The sequence below is a fragment of the Lepidochelys kempii genome, chromosome 20, assembly GCF_965140265.1.
Source record: "Lepidochelys kempii isolate rLepKem1 chromosome 20, rLepKem1.hap2, whole genome shotgun sequence".
Taxonomy (NCBI): Eukaryota; Metazoa; Chordata; order Testudines; family Cheloniidae; genus Lepidochelys; species Lepidochelys kempii.
Genome location: NC_133275.1, coordinates 2,214,926 through 2,228,395, shown reverse-complemented (window position 1 = coordinate 2,228,395; position 13,470 = coordinate 2,214,926). Strand labels below are relative to the sequence as shown.

At 50.6% G+C, this 13,470-nt stretch overlaps 2 protein-coding genes across 5 annotated transcripts in view; one reads left to right on the top strand and one right to left on the bottom strand.

Annotated features, from left to right (window-relative positions):
* Positions 1-46: 46 nt before the first annotated feature.
* On the bottom strand, positions 47-5,018 carry ORMDL2 (ORMDL sphingolipid biosynthesis regulator 2). Of its 2 annotated transcripts, none has more exons than XM_073319442.1 (4): positions 4,771-5,018; positions 2,011-2,185; positions 1,322-1,473; positions 47-596 (listed from the first exon to the last, which is right to left on the bottom strand). In XM_073319442.1, the coding sequence occupies exons 2-4, from the start codon at positions 2,182-2,184 to the stop codon at positions 461-463; spliced, it is 462 nt and encodes a 153-aa protein (XP_073175543.1). In that variant the 5' UTR covers position 2,185; positions 4,771-5,018; the 3' UTR covers positions 47-460. The 2 variants fall into 2 exon arrangements, with proteins under 2 accessions (XP_073175543.1, XP_073175542.1); XM_073319441.1 differs by lacking the exon at positions 4,771-5,018 and adding an exon at positions 4,651-4,727.
* Positions 4,903-13,470, top strand: part of SARNP (SAP domain containing ribonucleoprotein) — a 50,181-nt gene continuing 41,613 nt past the window's right edge. For 2 of the 3 annotated variants that reach the window (XM_073319440.1, XM_073319437.1), the window contains exons 1-4: positions 4,903-5,007; positions 7,103-7,202; positions 7,820-7,866; positions 11,686-11,753. In XM_073319440.1, the coding sequence (XP_073175541.1) occupies positions 4,972-5,007; positions 7,103-7,202; positions 7,820-7,866; positions 11,686-11,753 (251 nt within the window). In that variant the 5' untranslated portion in view covers positions 4,903-4,971. Of the gene's footprint in view, positions 5,008-7,102; positions 7,203-7,819; positions 7,867-11,685; positions 11,791-13,470 lie in introns of all 3 variants that reach the window. The other variant, XM_073319439.1, reaches the window with a different exon arrangement.

Below are 13,470 nucleotides of genomic sequence, written 5' to 3'. Positions count from 1 at the left end.
TGACTGATTCCCCTAAGCCTAGGGCTCTCTTGCAAGAACACCACTGTTGTCTGTCAAACATCTTTATTACAGTAGAAGTTAATAAAACACAAGGATGGGGAGGATGCACAAACTGGCTATTTTCCCCCCTGCTGGGCAGCAGTTCTCCTCTCTTGCAGTTACATGAGCAGCTGACAGGGTAGCTCATGAGACACTAAGACCCCCTCCCTCCTCAGTTGCCTCTCTCTCTCCACCCAAACAAAAGATAAAGCCCAAATACCGATGATTACTAGGGAGAGTAACTTAATCCCTGCAAGGGGCTCAAGCAATGGCTGGTCCCTCGCTTGCGCCGCCGCCCTAGTTCACAGTCAGGACAGCACCTTCACGCTGGGCTCATTACTTCTTTGCCAGAGCAGGAGCCTGTTGGGATGGACTCTCTCTTCCCTCGCAGCTGGCTTGGCAGCGCTGGGCTCGCTGAGTCTTAGTATTTGTTGATGCCAAAGACGCGCACGCCATGGAACTGAGGCAGCTTGGGGAGGAGGACGCTGAGGAGGGACGTTGTGTTGATTATAAAATGTGCAGGGTCGTATTTGGTATAAAAGCTGGTGAGGAGGTAACTGGAAGAGAGACAAAGGCAGGGTTAGTTCTGTGGCCATCCAGCCCCCAGCTGGGGTGAGGGCACATGAAAGCTATTTCTGAGGCTTGATTGACAGCAGAAGCGGTGATGCAAACTTCCCAGCCAACGCACCTCACGCCTGATGCAGAACCATTTCCCCAGCACGGGCAGAGTTCAGTCACCAAAGCCCATGCTGCCCTTGGTGCCTCTGTGCTGCCAGCCATGGGGCCAGCTGCTAGCAGTCAGGGTACTCAGTGCACAAGCCTTCAAGGACTAGCCTGATGCCCACTGGTTCGTTTCAGGCCCGAGAGCTTGTGCCCTCCAGTGCAGTAGGCAGAGGGCAGTCACCTAGCTAAGGCATGCAGGGCTCTGGCCAGTTCCATTGAAAAGCAACGTACTCTATAGCCGCGGTGGCTTTCCCTGCGTACGGGAAGCCCAGCATAGGCTAGTGTCTCAGTATGGCTTCACGCAGACTACAGCAATCCCATCTTCTCCCTGAGCCATTCACGCCTGCCCCCCTACAGCTGGAGCCTTACACAGTGTGCTTCTGGTCTCCGTGGGCTACGCAGGGGTATCGAGAGGAAGGGAACTGCAGTGAGCCCCACTGAATGCCTGGGAGCTGCAGCTCTGGGCAGGTTTGGAGCACTCCTACCATAGGCCTCCTCCAGAGCAAGCAGGTCCTGGCAGGTCAACAGCTGACCTGCTGCAGCAGGAATGGACACTCACAGAACTACTGGCGAGATGCTGAGGAACTTGCGGGAGGAGGTGCACTGCGTCCCATAGTCTATCTGTTCCCAGTGCGTGAGCAGGCGATCCTTGCCCTGGTCTGGCGTCTCAAACGGGGTTCCTTTCACAGTGTGAAGAAACCAGTACATAACCTGCAATTTCCATGGTGAGAAGGGAGGATGTAAGGAGAGGGCCTCGGTCCTTTTACTGTTGTATCATCAACACAAGAGGGGGGCAGGGATTGGAGAGGAAACAAAGCTAGAGGGCCGCTGAGCTGTGGAACTCATTGTTACAGGAGGCCAGAGTCAAACACCACGTCTGGTTTTAGAAAAGGGCTGGCTGGGCAGGTAAGTTCTCCCTAGGTAAAGTGACTTGCCTAAGAGAGTGGCAGCTGGAACCAGAACTCAGGAGTTCTTGCTCCTAAAATAGGAAAAGGATAACGAAATGTCGTGCACCAGGCCATAGCTGATCATCAGTGGGAGTCAGGAAAGTACTTCCTATATCACCTTAAGTTTTCCCAAATACAGCACCCTCTAGCTACATCTCTCTGAGTGCTGACCCAGCAGGGAGGGACTGGGCCTCATCCCAGCTCCTCCAGGCCCAGTGGGCAAGGGCCCAAAGAGCCGAGTCTAACGCTGCTTTTTCTAGCAGGGCAGGAAAATGAGTCGGGAGGCTGAGATTTGACTCACCAGGTTGTGTATAACATTAGTGAGGGTCCAGACCACTGGAATGCTGAAGAACGGGATGCTGAGGAGAATGATATGGAGAACTCCCACCGAGATCACGTAGGCCAGCCAGATGCCACGGCTGTTCATCACTCGGGTGTTGGGATTTACCTCACTGTGGGCCACCCCAACATTCATCCTGAAAGAGAGATGGGTGTAGGAGAAGAGTCAAACATTACTCATCTGAGAGGACAAGGTTTTCTGATTCTGCCATGCGCAGATGCTTTAAAAACATTAATGCATGAATCATCACAGCCCCTGGACTGGTTGGTAAGTCTCTGTATCCCCATCTTATGGGCAGAACATCAAGTCACAGAGAGGGGAAATGACCGGCCCATGGCCACAAACTGAGGTAGCGGCAACGAGAAGTGGGACCCAGGCATAGCTGCCTCCTTTAGCCACTAGACCCCACTCCCTGCCCAGGGCTGGGGAATAGAACCCAGGCATCCTGACTCCCAGCCTTCTCCCCTCCCCTCCCCTCCATTTACCCCCCCACTCTCATCCACTGTACGGTACTTGTTAGTAACTCTGGAAACCCCACAAGCAAAGCTGAAAGTGCAGGGACCCTATGAGTTGTTTTTGCTCTGTAATTCAGATCTTAGTTTCTCCCCATCTTTATGGCCATACTGCCCTGCCCCCGCAGTACCTACTGCTCATCCTGCATCCCATATGTCTTCCTCCCCCTGTTCCTCCTTTCAGCCCTTATATGGCCCCGTCACCCCTTCCAGTAGAATAATGCCACCACCTTGCTCCTTAAATCGCACTTTTCATCAGTGGATCTCAAAGCTCTTTACAAAGGAGGGCAGTATCATGCTCCCCATTCTACTGATGGGGAAACTGAGGCACGGAGCGAGGAAATGACTCGCTCAAGGTCACCGAGCAGGCCAATGGCAGAGCTGGGAACAGAACCCAGGTCTCCTGAGCAGAGCTCTAGCCACTAGTACCTCTATAGGGGTTTGAGCACTGCCTCCCTGTCAGAAATGGGGCTCAGGACTGGCTTCTTGCAGGAACCACTAGACCCTGCTTTCACCCTTGCTGCCCCCTACAGGCGCCCCTGCCCCCTACCATTGCCAACCCCCCCCCATCAGTGCCCCCCACCGTCCGCCCCTACCATTGCCCCGCCCCCATCAGTGCCCCCCACCGTCCGCCCCTACCATTGCCCCGCCCCCATCAGTGCCCCCCACCGTCCGCCCCTACCATTGCCCCGCCCCCATCAGTGCCCCCACCGTCCGCCCCTACCATTGCCCCGCCCCCATCAGTGCCCCCCACCGTCCGCCCGTACCATTGCCCCGCCCCCATCAGTGTCCCCCCACAGATCGCCCCGCCCCCACCGATCGCCCCGCCCCCATCAGTGCGCCCCCACCGTCCGCCCCGCCCCCACAGATCGCCCCGCCCCCATCAGTGCCCCCACCGTCCGCCCCGCCCCTTACCATTGCCACGCTCCCCACCAGTGCCCCCACCCCCTACCATTGCCCCACCCCCCCACCATCCGCCCCTACCATTGCCACGCTCCCCACCAGTGCCCCCGCCCCCTACCATTGCCCCACCCCCCCACCATCCGCCCCTACCATTGCCCCGCCCCCGTGAGTGCCCCCCGGCCGCCCCGCCCCCATCAGTGCCCCCCACCGTCCGCCCCTACCATTGCCCCGCCCCCATCAGTGCCCCCACCGTCCGCCCCTACCATTGCCCCGCCCCCATCAGTGCCCCCCACCGTCCGCCCCTACCATTGCCCCGCCCCCATCAGTGCCCCCCACCGTCCGCCCCTACCATTGCCCCGCCCCCATCAGTGCCCCCCACCGTCCGCCCCTACCATTGCCCCGCCCCCATCAGTGCCCCCACCGTCCGCCCCTACCATTGCCCCGCCCCCATCAGTGCCCCCCACCGTCCGCCCCTACCATTGCCCCGCCCCCATCAGTGCCCCCCACCGTCCGCCCCTACCATTGCCCCGCCCCCATCAGTGCCCCCCACCGTCCGCCCCTACCATTGCCCCGCCCCCATCAGTGTCCCCCCACAGATCGCCCCGCCCCCACCGATCGCCCCGCCCCCATCAGTGCGCCCCCACCGTCCGCCCCGCCCCCACAGATCGCCCCGCCCCCATCAGTGCCCCCCACCGTCCGCCCCTACCATTGCCCCGCCCCCATCAGTGCCCCCCACCGTCCGCCCCTACCATTGCCCCGCCCCCATCAGTGTCCCCCCACAGATCGCCCCGCCCCCACAGATCGCCCCGCCCCCATCAGTGCCCCCACCGTCCGCCCCTACCATTGCCCCGCCCCCATCAGTGTCCCCCCACAGATCGCCCCGCCCCCACAGATCGCCCCGCCCCCATCAGTGCCCCCACCGTCCGCCCCGCCCCTTACCATTGCCCCGCCCCCCCACCATCCGCCCCTACCATTGCCCCGCCCCCCCACCATCCGCCCCTACCATTGCCCCGCCCCCCCACCATCCGCCCCTACCATTGCCCCGCCCCCATCAGTGCCCCCGCCCCCTACCTAGCTTCCTGCCGCCCACCCCCAGGTGCCCCGCCCCCTACAGGCAGGCGCTGAGCGCCGCTCTCCCCCTTCAGAGCCCTCGGGCCCCGCTAACGGCCCCCCGGCGCTCACCCACCCGGCGGCTGCCGCCGAACCTCCACACAGCTCCCCCGGCTCGTCTCCAGGAAGTGCCGCTGCCTGCGCCCCTCCCCCGTTGCCGCCCGCTATTGGCTGCCCGCCTCCGACGTCTGCGCACCTATTGGTCACCGTCGTCGTCGCTGACCTCTGTCCCCGCCCTTCCCTCCGTGGCTACCAATAGGAAGCGGCGGGGCCGGGTGCCGCTGGGCCAGTAGGAAGGCGCGATATTGAGGGGCGGGTTGGGCGCCCGCTCAGGAAGAGCGCGGGTCATTGGCGGGGCGGGCGGGGCCCGGCGGGAGCGACCTGAGGAGGCGACAAGATGGCGGCCGAGACCGTGGAGCTCCACAAGCTGAAGGTAACGGAGGGGGGCGCGGCGAGGGGCCCGGTCTCCCTCACCGCAGGGCAGCCTGACCCCCCCCGCCTGCGGGATAGGCCGGGCGCCCCCGCGCCCGCCGGCAGCACGTGCGCGTCCCTTCCCTGCGGGCTGAGCCTCCCCGCGCTCCTGGGCGGGCTCCCGTCCTCGTGGCGCCTCCCAGCGGCCCCGAGTGGGGGCACCCCAGGGGGCTGCGGCCCCTCCCCCCGGGCTGCTTCTGGGGGCTTCGCTGCCCCCCCCCACAGCGGGTGCCCCAGCCCGGGGTCATTCCTCCGTTCCCTGCGCCGCTCGGGGCCCCGCCGGAGCCGTGGGGAGAGCGGGCGAGGCCTGGGGTTGCAGCCATGGACTGGGCCTGCCCCCCAGTGCGTGCGAACTGCGGGCTTCGGCTGGGTGTCCCGTGGGAGGAAAATCGGGGGCCGCTCCCACAACCCGGGGCCGGAGGTCGCCTTCCAACCCCGGGGGCAGGGCGCCCACCTCAAATGCTACCGCGGCCGAGAAACCCCGCCCGCCGGGGCCCGGGGGAAGATGCGGTCGCTGGCACGGGACTTCCACAAGGCGGTGTGGGCTTCGGAAGTGGAGCCTCTTTCAGCTCGTGGTGGTGAGCTCCCGCACCTGTTCGCCTGTGCTCGCTCTGGCTTTCACGCCCTAGCGCGGGCACTGCTCGAAGAACGCCTAACTGAGGCTACTTTCGCCGCAGCAAAAGAATGAGGACTGCAGGGTAGCTAAACGTCAATCATTGCACACCAGGTACCTATATTCGCCTACCCAGAATAATCAACGTTCTGGATCTTCTCGTCTTTGTCTTAGTAAGACATATCACCAGACCTGTGTGATGCTAATAAACAGGCAATGTCAAATTTCTGCAGGGGAAGAAACTTGGCCAGCAAGATGTTTGACTGTAATATAATCTTGTGAGGATTGCGATTGAAGCCTGTATTTAGGACTCTTAAAATTAGCCTGCACAGAACACTACAAAGAACTCATTAGGGGATAATCTTGCATTGGGCCCAGGCAGATGGACTGGATAATCTAACGGCTCTTTTGTTTCTGACTTCTGTGGTTTCAGTAACATGACTATGGTGTCATACAGAAGGGCCTTTCATCTTAATGTCTCTGAAACAGTTAAACAGAGAGGCAAATATTTTTATTTCTTAGATTTGGGGGGAAACTGATCAGAGGGAGATGAATGGACTTGTCCAAGGCATCAATAAATCACTGGCACAGTTGAGGGTAGATTCAAGGACTCCAGACTCCCAGTTTCCTGCTCTAACCACTAGAACACACTCCTCTCAAAACCCAGCAGTTGTGACTCCCAGTCCCTGGGCACTAGGCATCATCTCCTCTATGCTCTTATCTTCAGAATTTTCAGTTGACTATTACGATAACACTAATGGTAGCAAGTAATGATTTGAAGTTCTTCATATCTTGGGTATTTTGGGGTGAGTGTAGGAAGGTTTATACTTAAGGAGTATGGCTAGAGAGATGTAATTTTTCTGCTGCTTTTGTTCAATGTGGAGTGTAATGTCTGCAGCTGTTTCTGTTCCAGTCCCCAGAGGAACTCAGAATCTGCAGGATGTAAAGCAGTTCTCAGGGGGAGCATAGCACAGATTCAGATCCTCATAATAATGATGTCTTTCTCAAGCTTTTTTTGTCCAAGTATTGTGAAGTGCCTGTCTACAAATGGGAGAAATGGAGGCACAGAGAGAATTACAGAAATTGTGATGAAGACATTCCAGTAGATTATCCGACTCCCTTCTAGTGCAGCACTGTTCCCTTCTAGTACATTTTTCTGTGGAATCCTAGATGTCAGTGGTAAAGTAAATGTCAAGGCTACACAAAGGGAACCAATGAAAAAGCTGGAAAGAACCCAGTCATTGACTCCTTGTTTCCCCCCCCCCCCCCAACTCTAACCACTAGTCTTAATGTCTTTTTTTTTTGTCAGTGCCAATGCCCATGGTTTATCTGGTCTGCTTATTGTTTGCTTGTTTTGATCCTTTTGCTTTGGTGGTGTTCCTCCTGTTCTTTGCAAACTTGAATGAATTAAGTATGCTAATGGGAAGTCTCTTCTGGTACGCAGCTTGCTGAACTGAAACAAGAATGTCTCGCCCGTGGCCTGGAGGTGAAAGGAAACAAACAGGATCTCATAAACAGACTCCAGGCCTACCTTGATGAACACGGTGGGTAACGTGCTGGGCTGGAGCAAGCGTTGCAGATCGAGGGTCCCTCTAGCAAGGTCGACTCAAGGCCCAGCTGTGGCCTCTTTGTTTTTACAGGAATTTTGAACTCTCCCTAATTGGTTCCTTTTTATAGGATTCTAGCTGTTGTGAACGGTCCCCATTACATGGGCTTGCTGTGATATTCTTTCAATAAGAGCTGTCCTGTGGCTGTAGCCTCTGAGAATCTCCCTAATGAGACAGTCCTCAGAATTTTCTTGGTGATAGGCCTAATTCTTCAGGTGTTCCTCATGTGGAGCTCCCATCCAAGTCTATGTATGGAGAGTGACTGTAATATTGAGTAATTCAAGGTGTATTCTTTTCTTCTTTGCTCCCAATTCCCACCCCCTAAAAATCCCCAAGTTTATGAAGTGTCTGTGTATACATTTTGTGTAACACAGGCTACAGAGCTTCTCCAAAATGATTCCTAGAATATATGCTTACATATTGTGGTGATGGACCTGATGTAAGACCCTGAACAGAATCTTTACAACATTAACTTACTTATTAGTGTGGAGAACATCAGCCTTCTAGGAATTAATCTCTCACTAATCTGTGGATTTTTAAAAAAATTCTTTTAGCTGAAGAAGAAGCAAATGAAGAAGATGTTTTGGGAGAAGAAACAGAGGTAAATCCTATTACTATGAGCAGATTATCATACTGTCAGTCTATTTTAGGTGTAGCTGTGTGTCAGTTTGCCTGACGTCATCTGATCTTTGAGCAGTTTCCAGTCTGGTGGCAATGTACGGGTTAATTACTCTATATCATGTCAACCACTGTCGCAATTGTGGGGAACTCCACCGTGAATGAACTGTAGTGTATTTGACATTGTTACTAATGGGGTTTCTTGGGGACTGCATAATTGTGGTATATGGCTGACATTACAGAATTGGACTCTTTTAATACTAACCCTAAGTATGAAATAACAGAGTTAGTTTTAGGCCTCACCACTGAAGAGCTGATGTTATCAACTAGAAAATATTGTGCTTAAGAAAAGCGCCTAGTTAGTGTTAGGAAAACTAGTCTCTTTAGGTATTTTTATCTACCCCCAAATGTCATGTTCCTTGCTACTAAGTAGATAAATATCTATGTGTGAATATATATCCTTGTGGGTTTATTTTAAGTACCTAAAGCAGAAAAATATTCAGATGAAGAAGCATAATGCTAGGTTTGGATCATACATGTTGTGTGTGCTCTCTTTGCCAGCTACCTTGCTGTGAGAACGTAGGATACTGTAAACTTGAGAATGTTCTCATCCGAAGCACATTTCCTATGTCCTCAGAAAATGTGGATTTTTTATTTTAAGTATTAGCCTTGTCAAAACAAATCTAACCCACAAATAGATATACATAAAATAAATCATTCATCCTAACACTTACGAAATCTCTCTAAGACTTCATAAAAAGACCTAGCATGAATAATAAGGTCCTTGCCTGCAAGTCTAGAGGAAAAGTAGAGCCAAATAAATCACTTGCCAATGACATCTAGGTTAAATTCGGACCTGACATATCCAGGTGTGTATCTGCTGAAGTCAAAAGAGTTGTATCTTTGTATGTAATCTCTAGATTTGGCCCCATGTCTTTGTTTTTAAATACATTGTGATTTAGTTGTTTGTTATTGCACTTTATGTTTTTGGTGTCAATAGAATTTTCGTTACTATTAATACTATAAATTCAGTTGGGGAAAAAAGCTCTAATCCTGAAAACATGTATGAGACTTTACTCATGTGAGTGGTCTTCAGTGTTGCAGAATCATGTCCCAAAATATTAGTGTGTGGAGAAGCCGGGGTAAATCTTAGCCCCTTACATCGTTCACTCAAAAAAATTAATTGCGATTAAAAAAAATTAATCACGTTAATCGCAGTTTTAATTGCGCTGTTAAACAATAAAATACTGATTGAAATGTATTAAATATTTTGGATGTTTGTCTACATTTTCAAATATGTTGCTTTCAATTGCAACACAGAATACAAAGTATACAGTACTCACTTTATATTATTTTTATTACAAATATTTGCATTGTAAAAATGATAAACAAAATAGTATTTGTCAATTCACCTCACACAGGTACTGTATTGCAATCCCTTTATCATGAAAGGGCAACTTACAAATGTAGATTTTTTTTTTTTTGTTATATAACTGCACTTAAAATCAAAAAATGTAAAACTTTACCGCCTACAAATCCACTCAGTTCTACTTCTTCTTCAGCCAGTCGATAAGAGAAACAAGTTTGTTTAATTTATGGGAGATAATGCTGTCCACTTCTAATTTACAATGTCACCCGAAAGTGAGAACAGACGTTCGCATGCATTTTTGTAGCTGGCATTGCAAGGTACGGTATTTATGTGCCAGATATGCTAAACATTTCCATGCTGATGACGCTTGTTAAATAATGCGTTAATTAAATTTGTGACTGAACTCCTTGGGGGAGAATTGTATGTCTCCTGCTCTGTGTTTTACCTGCATTCTGCCATATATTTCGTGTTATAGCAGTCTCGGATGATGACTCAGCACATCTTCATTTTTAAGAACACTTTCACTGCAGATTTGACAAAACGCAAAAAAGGTACCAATGTGAGATTTCTAAAGAAAACTACAGCACCTGACGCAAGATTTAAGAATCTGAAGTGCCTTCCAAAATCTGATCGGGATGGGGTGTGGAGCATGCTTTCAGAAGTCTTAAAAGAGCAACACTCTGATGCGGAAACTACAGAACCTGAACCACCGAAAAAGAAAATCAACCTTCTGCTGATGGCATCTGACTCTCCTGATGAAAATGAATAGGCATTGGTCTGCACTGTTTTGGATTGTTATCGAGCAGAATCCATCATCAGTATGGACGCATGTCCTCTGGAATGGTGGTTGAAGCATGAAGAGGCATATGAATTTTTAGTGCATCTGGCAATGCCGGCTACAATAGTGCCATGTGAATGCCTGTTCTCACTTTCAGGTGATGCTGTAAACAAGAAGTGGGCAGCATTATCTTCTGCAAATGTAAACAAACTTGTTTGTCTGAGCGATTGGTTTAACAAGAAGTAGGAGTGAGTGGACTTGTAGGCTCTAAAGTTTTCCATTGTTTTATTATTGAATGCAGTTATTTTTTGTACATAATTCTACATTTGTAAGTTCAACTTTCTTATAAAGAGATTGCACTACAGTACTTGTATTAAGTGAATTGAAAAATACTATTTTATTTTTACAGTGCAAATATTTATAATACAAGATAAATACAAAGTGAGCACTGTATACTTTGTATTTTGTGTTGTAATTAAAATCAATATATTAGAACATGTGGAAAACATCCAAAAATATTTATATAAATAGTATTCTATTGTTTAACAGCACAATTAATTGCAATTAATATTTTCAATTGCTTGACAGCCCTATAATTTTCAAAATAAATGCCCAGAATATAAAATTCAGGCATTTAAATTAACACTTTCTGATCACTACAGATAGGTATAGTGACTACATTATGGGGTAAGCACTAAGTATAGTCTTTTATGTAAAGCTTTCAGCTGTTTCCCAATGTATCTATCCTCGCAGCACCCTCCATACAGTAGGGGTGTCTGTAGTGTTATCACTGTTTTTACATGAGGTAGATGAGGTAGAGGTAAAGGTGAGGTAGAGGTAAAGTGACTTGCCTCGATTACCAAGGAACACTGTTTCAGAACCAAAACTAGAGACAGGCTTTGCAATAGCTACTGAAGGTCAGCAGTCTGGCCCTGGGCTCTGATGATTAGACCTCAGCCCCCTCTAATAAATTCTAACAAGGCTTTTGCAACAGACGTTATCCCACAGCGAGGTGCTCATTGACCAGGCTACACAGACTTGTGGGGAAGCAGAGTTTGTGCTGCCCTCTGAGTACTCTAAGGGGAGAGGCCAGCAGTGAGAATGCAGAAAGCCCAGCAATTTTAGCCTTTTTTTTTTTTTTTTTTTGGATGAGGAGGAATCTTAAAGTACATTAAAATGGGTAAATAGGTTCATTCTTGGGCCTCTTAACCTTTAGAGAGACTCTTTCCTCAGGTGTTACTAGGGCAGCTGATGAAATGTAGCTGACAGCCCTCTGGTTTAAAATGAGATAGGTCTGGTGACATGGGGCTCCCAGTAATTTTTTCCTTGGTTTGCCAGAGTCTGAGATTGTTAACCTTCAGCAGATGTTGCAAAGCCTGTCTCTGTTCCCAGGGACTGGGTGGAAAGGGAAAGCCAGATCTGATGTGCAGAGATTCAGGGGGAGAAGGATGCACTGACTGGGGACATTGTCTCCATTTGAATTCTGTATGTAGCGTGGAAAAAACTTGTTTCCAAGCACCTAGAGCTCTGAGTAGATGGTTTTTAAACAATCAAAATCCATTAATATTGAGAGTGTCCCCCTCCAATGCCTCTTCCTTCCATTCACTTGACGGGAGTATTAACCTGACCCCCTTTCTCAACTAATTGAATTACAGGAAGAAGAACAGAAACCGGCAGAGCCTCCTGCTAAAGAGGAAGAACCTCCTGAAAAATCAGCTGATGTGTATGTTTCTGGGGAATGCATGGCTGTAACTGAGGGGGTATGTCTGGGTATGGAGACAGTAGCACTGTAGGAACGCTCACTAGTTCCATGGAACCTGCTTCAAAGGAATTGAAATCTACAAAGACAAGTATCATAGTTGTGTGTGTGGAGGGGGCATAGTGGAATAAACATCAGGTGTGCAGTACCTTGGACTCCCTGGAATCACAGGTTCACATCCCAGCGGGGTAGGCTCTGCCCCTCATTCTCCCCGGCAGATAAACTGACTTCCAAGCAGTTTAGATCTTTTGGAGGAGACTTTGAAAAGCAAGGCCCTGGCTGCCCTGTGTGTTCACCAAACATCCCTGACACCTGTGAGAGGAGAATTCTAACCTGGTATCCTTGGCCTCACCTTGTGTGACGATGTGACTCAGCAGGGAGGGGGGGAGTGTTGACCTGGGAATGTGCCCTGGGGAGGGGAGACCTGAGAGCCTGTCACCTGAGCCGGGAGGGGGAGGTAACACCTCTGCCCAGGAATGTGAACAGGGGCTGCAGCAGGGAACCTGCTGGGTGGGTTTAGTTTCAGTTTGGGGCTGGGGAGAGGAACACAGGGAACCCCAGGGCTGGGGTCTAAGCTCCCTGCTCCCCCAGAAGGACGTGATTGAGGGGTCCTGGTTGTACCCACAAGCTCTGTTTTGGACTGTGTTCCTGTTGTCCAATAAACCTTCTGTTTTACTGGCTGGCTGAGAGTCTCAGTGGATCCCAGGAAGAGGGGTGCAGGGCCTGGACTCCCCCACACTCCGTGACACCTTGTTGTTGGACTGGCTACTGCTGTCCACCTCAGGGGCAGCTGCATTTCAGGGGAGCTGTGTATAGTTTGTGAAGGATTTTGGGATGAAAGATACTATAGAAATGTGGAAATATTCATCTGATTCCCAGTCAGTTGGCCTAGTTGTCCTCTTCCTTCTCTTGTGATAGTATCTATGCTGTATATTTCTCATTCGCTCAGGCGACGCACAGTGACGTGGAGTTGGATGGAAGAGGATCAGACTAGTAAATTAGTCTCCTCACTTTTGCATCATGCCAACAAGTCACAGCACAGGATGTCTCTTTCCAGGCTTTTTTCCTTTCATTGTGGTTCCTAAGCATTTGCTTCCATAGCTCTGAGTTGAGTTTCCTTATTAATCCACAGACAGTTGTTTGCTTGACGCAGGGAGTGTGATTTAGTAGTTACTGCAGATATAGAATGCACAGGGTTTAGTGGCAGAAGGGAAATAGGAAATTAGCCTGCAATTTTTGTTTTTGCTCGGATCTGAGAAGATGCATCATGTCTGTATAAAGAGAGGCCCTCTTTCAGTTTAACTGAATGGTGGAGGTTAAACCCCAGTGCATTACTGCTAGCAAATTTCTGCAACACTGAACTGACCTTCATGTGGTGCTTTTCCTCTGCAAAGCCCTTTGCTGCTAACCCTCACCACTCTTTGGCAGGCAAGGAAGTATTTATCCCCCTTATTTTCATCAGATGGCAAAACTAGGGTGCAGAGAGGTGAAGTGACTTGTCCAAGACCACAAAAGGAGGTATTGTCCCTGCTGCGATTGGCATTCAAGACTTCTTTCCTCCCACTCCTCTGCTTAGCCCCCACCTCTTGCTACGGGAGGGTGTTTCCAGCCTGTGTTTTGCTGTCCTCCCTTGCCAGTTACTGTGTGTAAGTAGTCAACATGAGCTTGTTAATGTTGCGCT

What these genes read in the sequence shown, in the direction of transcription:
- ORMDL2 (XM_073319442.1), bottom strand. Translation starts at nt 2,184, where the DNA reads ATGAATGTTGGGGTGGCCCACAGTGAGGTAAATCCCAACACCCGAGTG. An exon ending in CTAATGTTATACACAACCTG is followed by an intron (nt 1,474 to 2,010) that starts GTGAGTCAAATC and finishes TGGAAATTGCAG; the next exon opens with GTTATGTACTGGTTTCTTCA. An exon ending in AGCATCTCGCCAGTAGTTCT is followed by an intron (nt 597 to 1,321) that starts GTGAGTGTCCAT and finishes TCTCTCTTCCAG; the next exon opens with TTACCTCCTCACCAGCTTTT.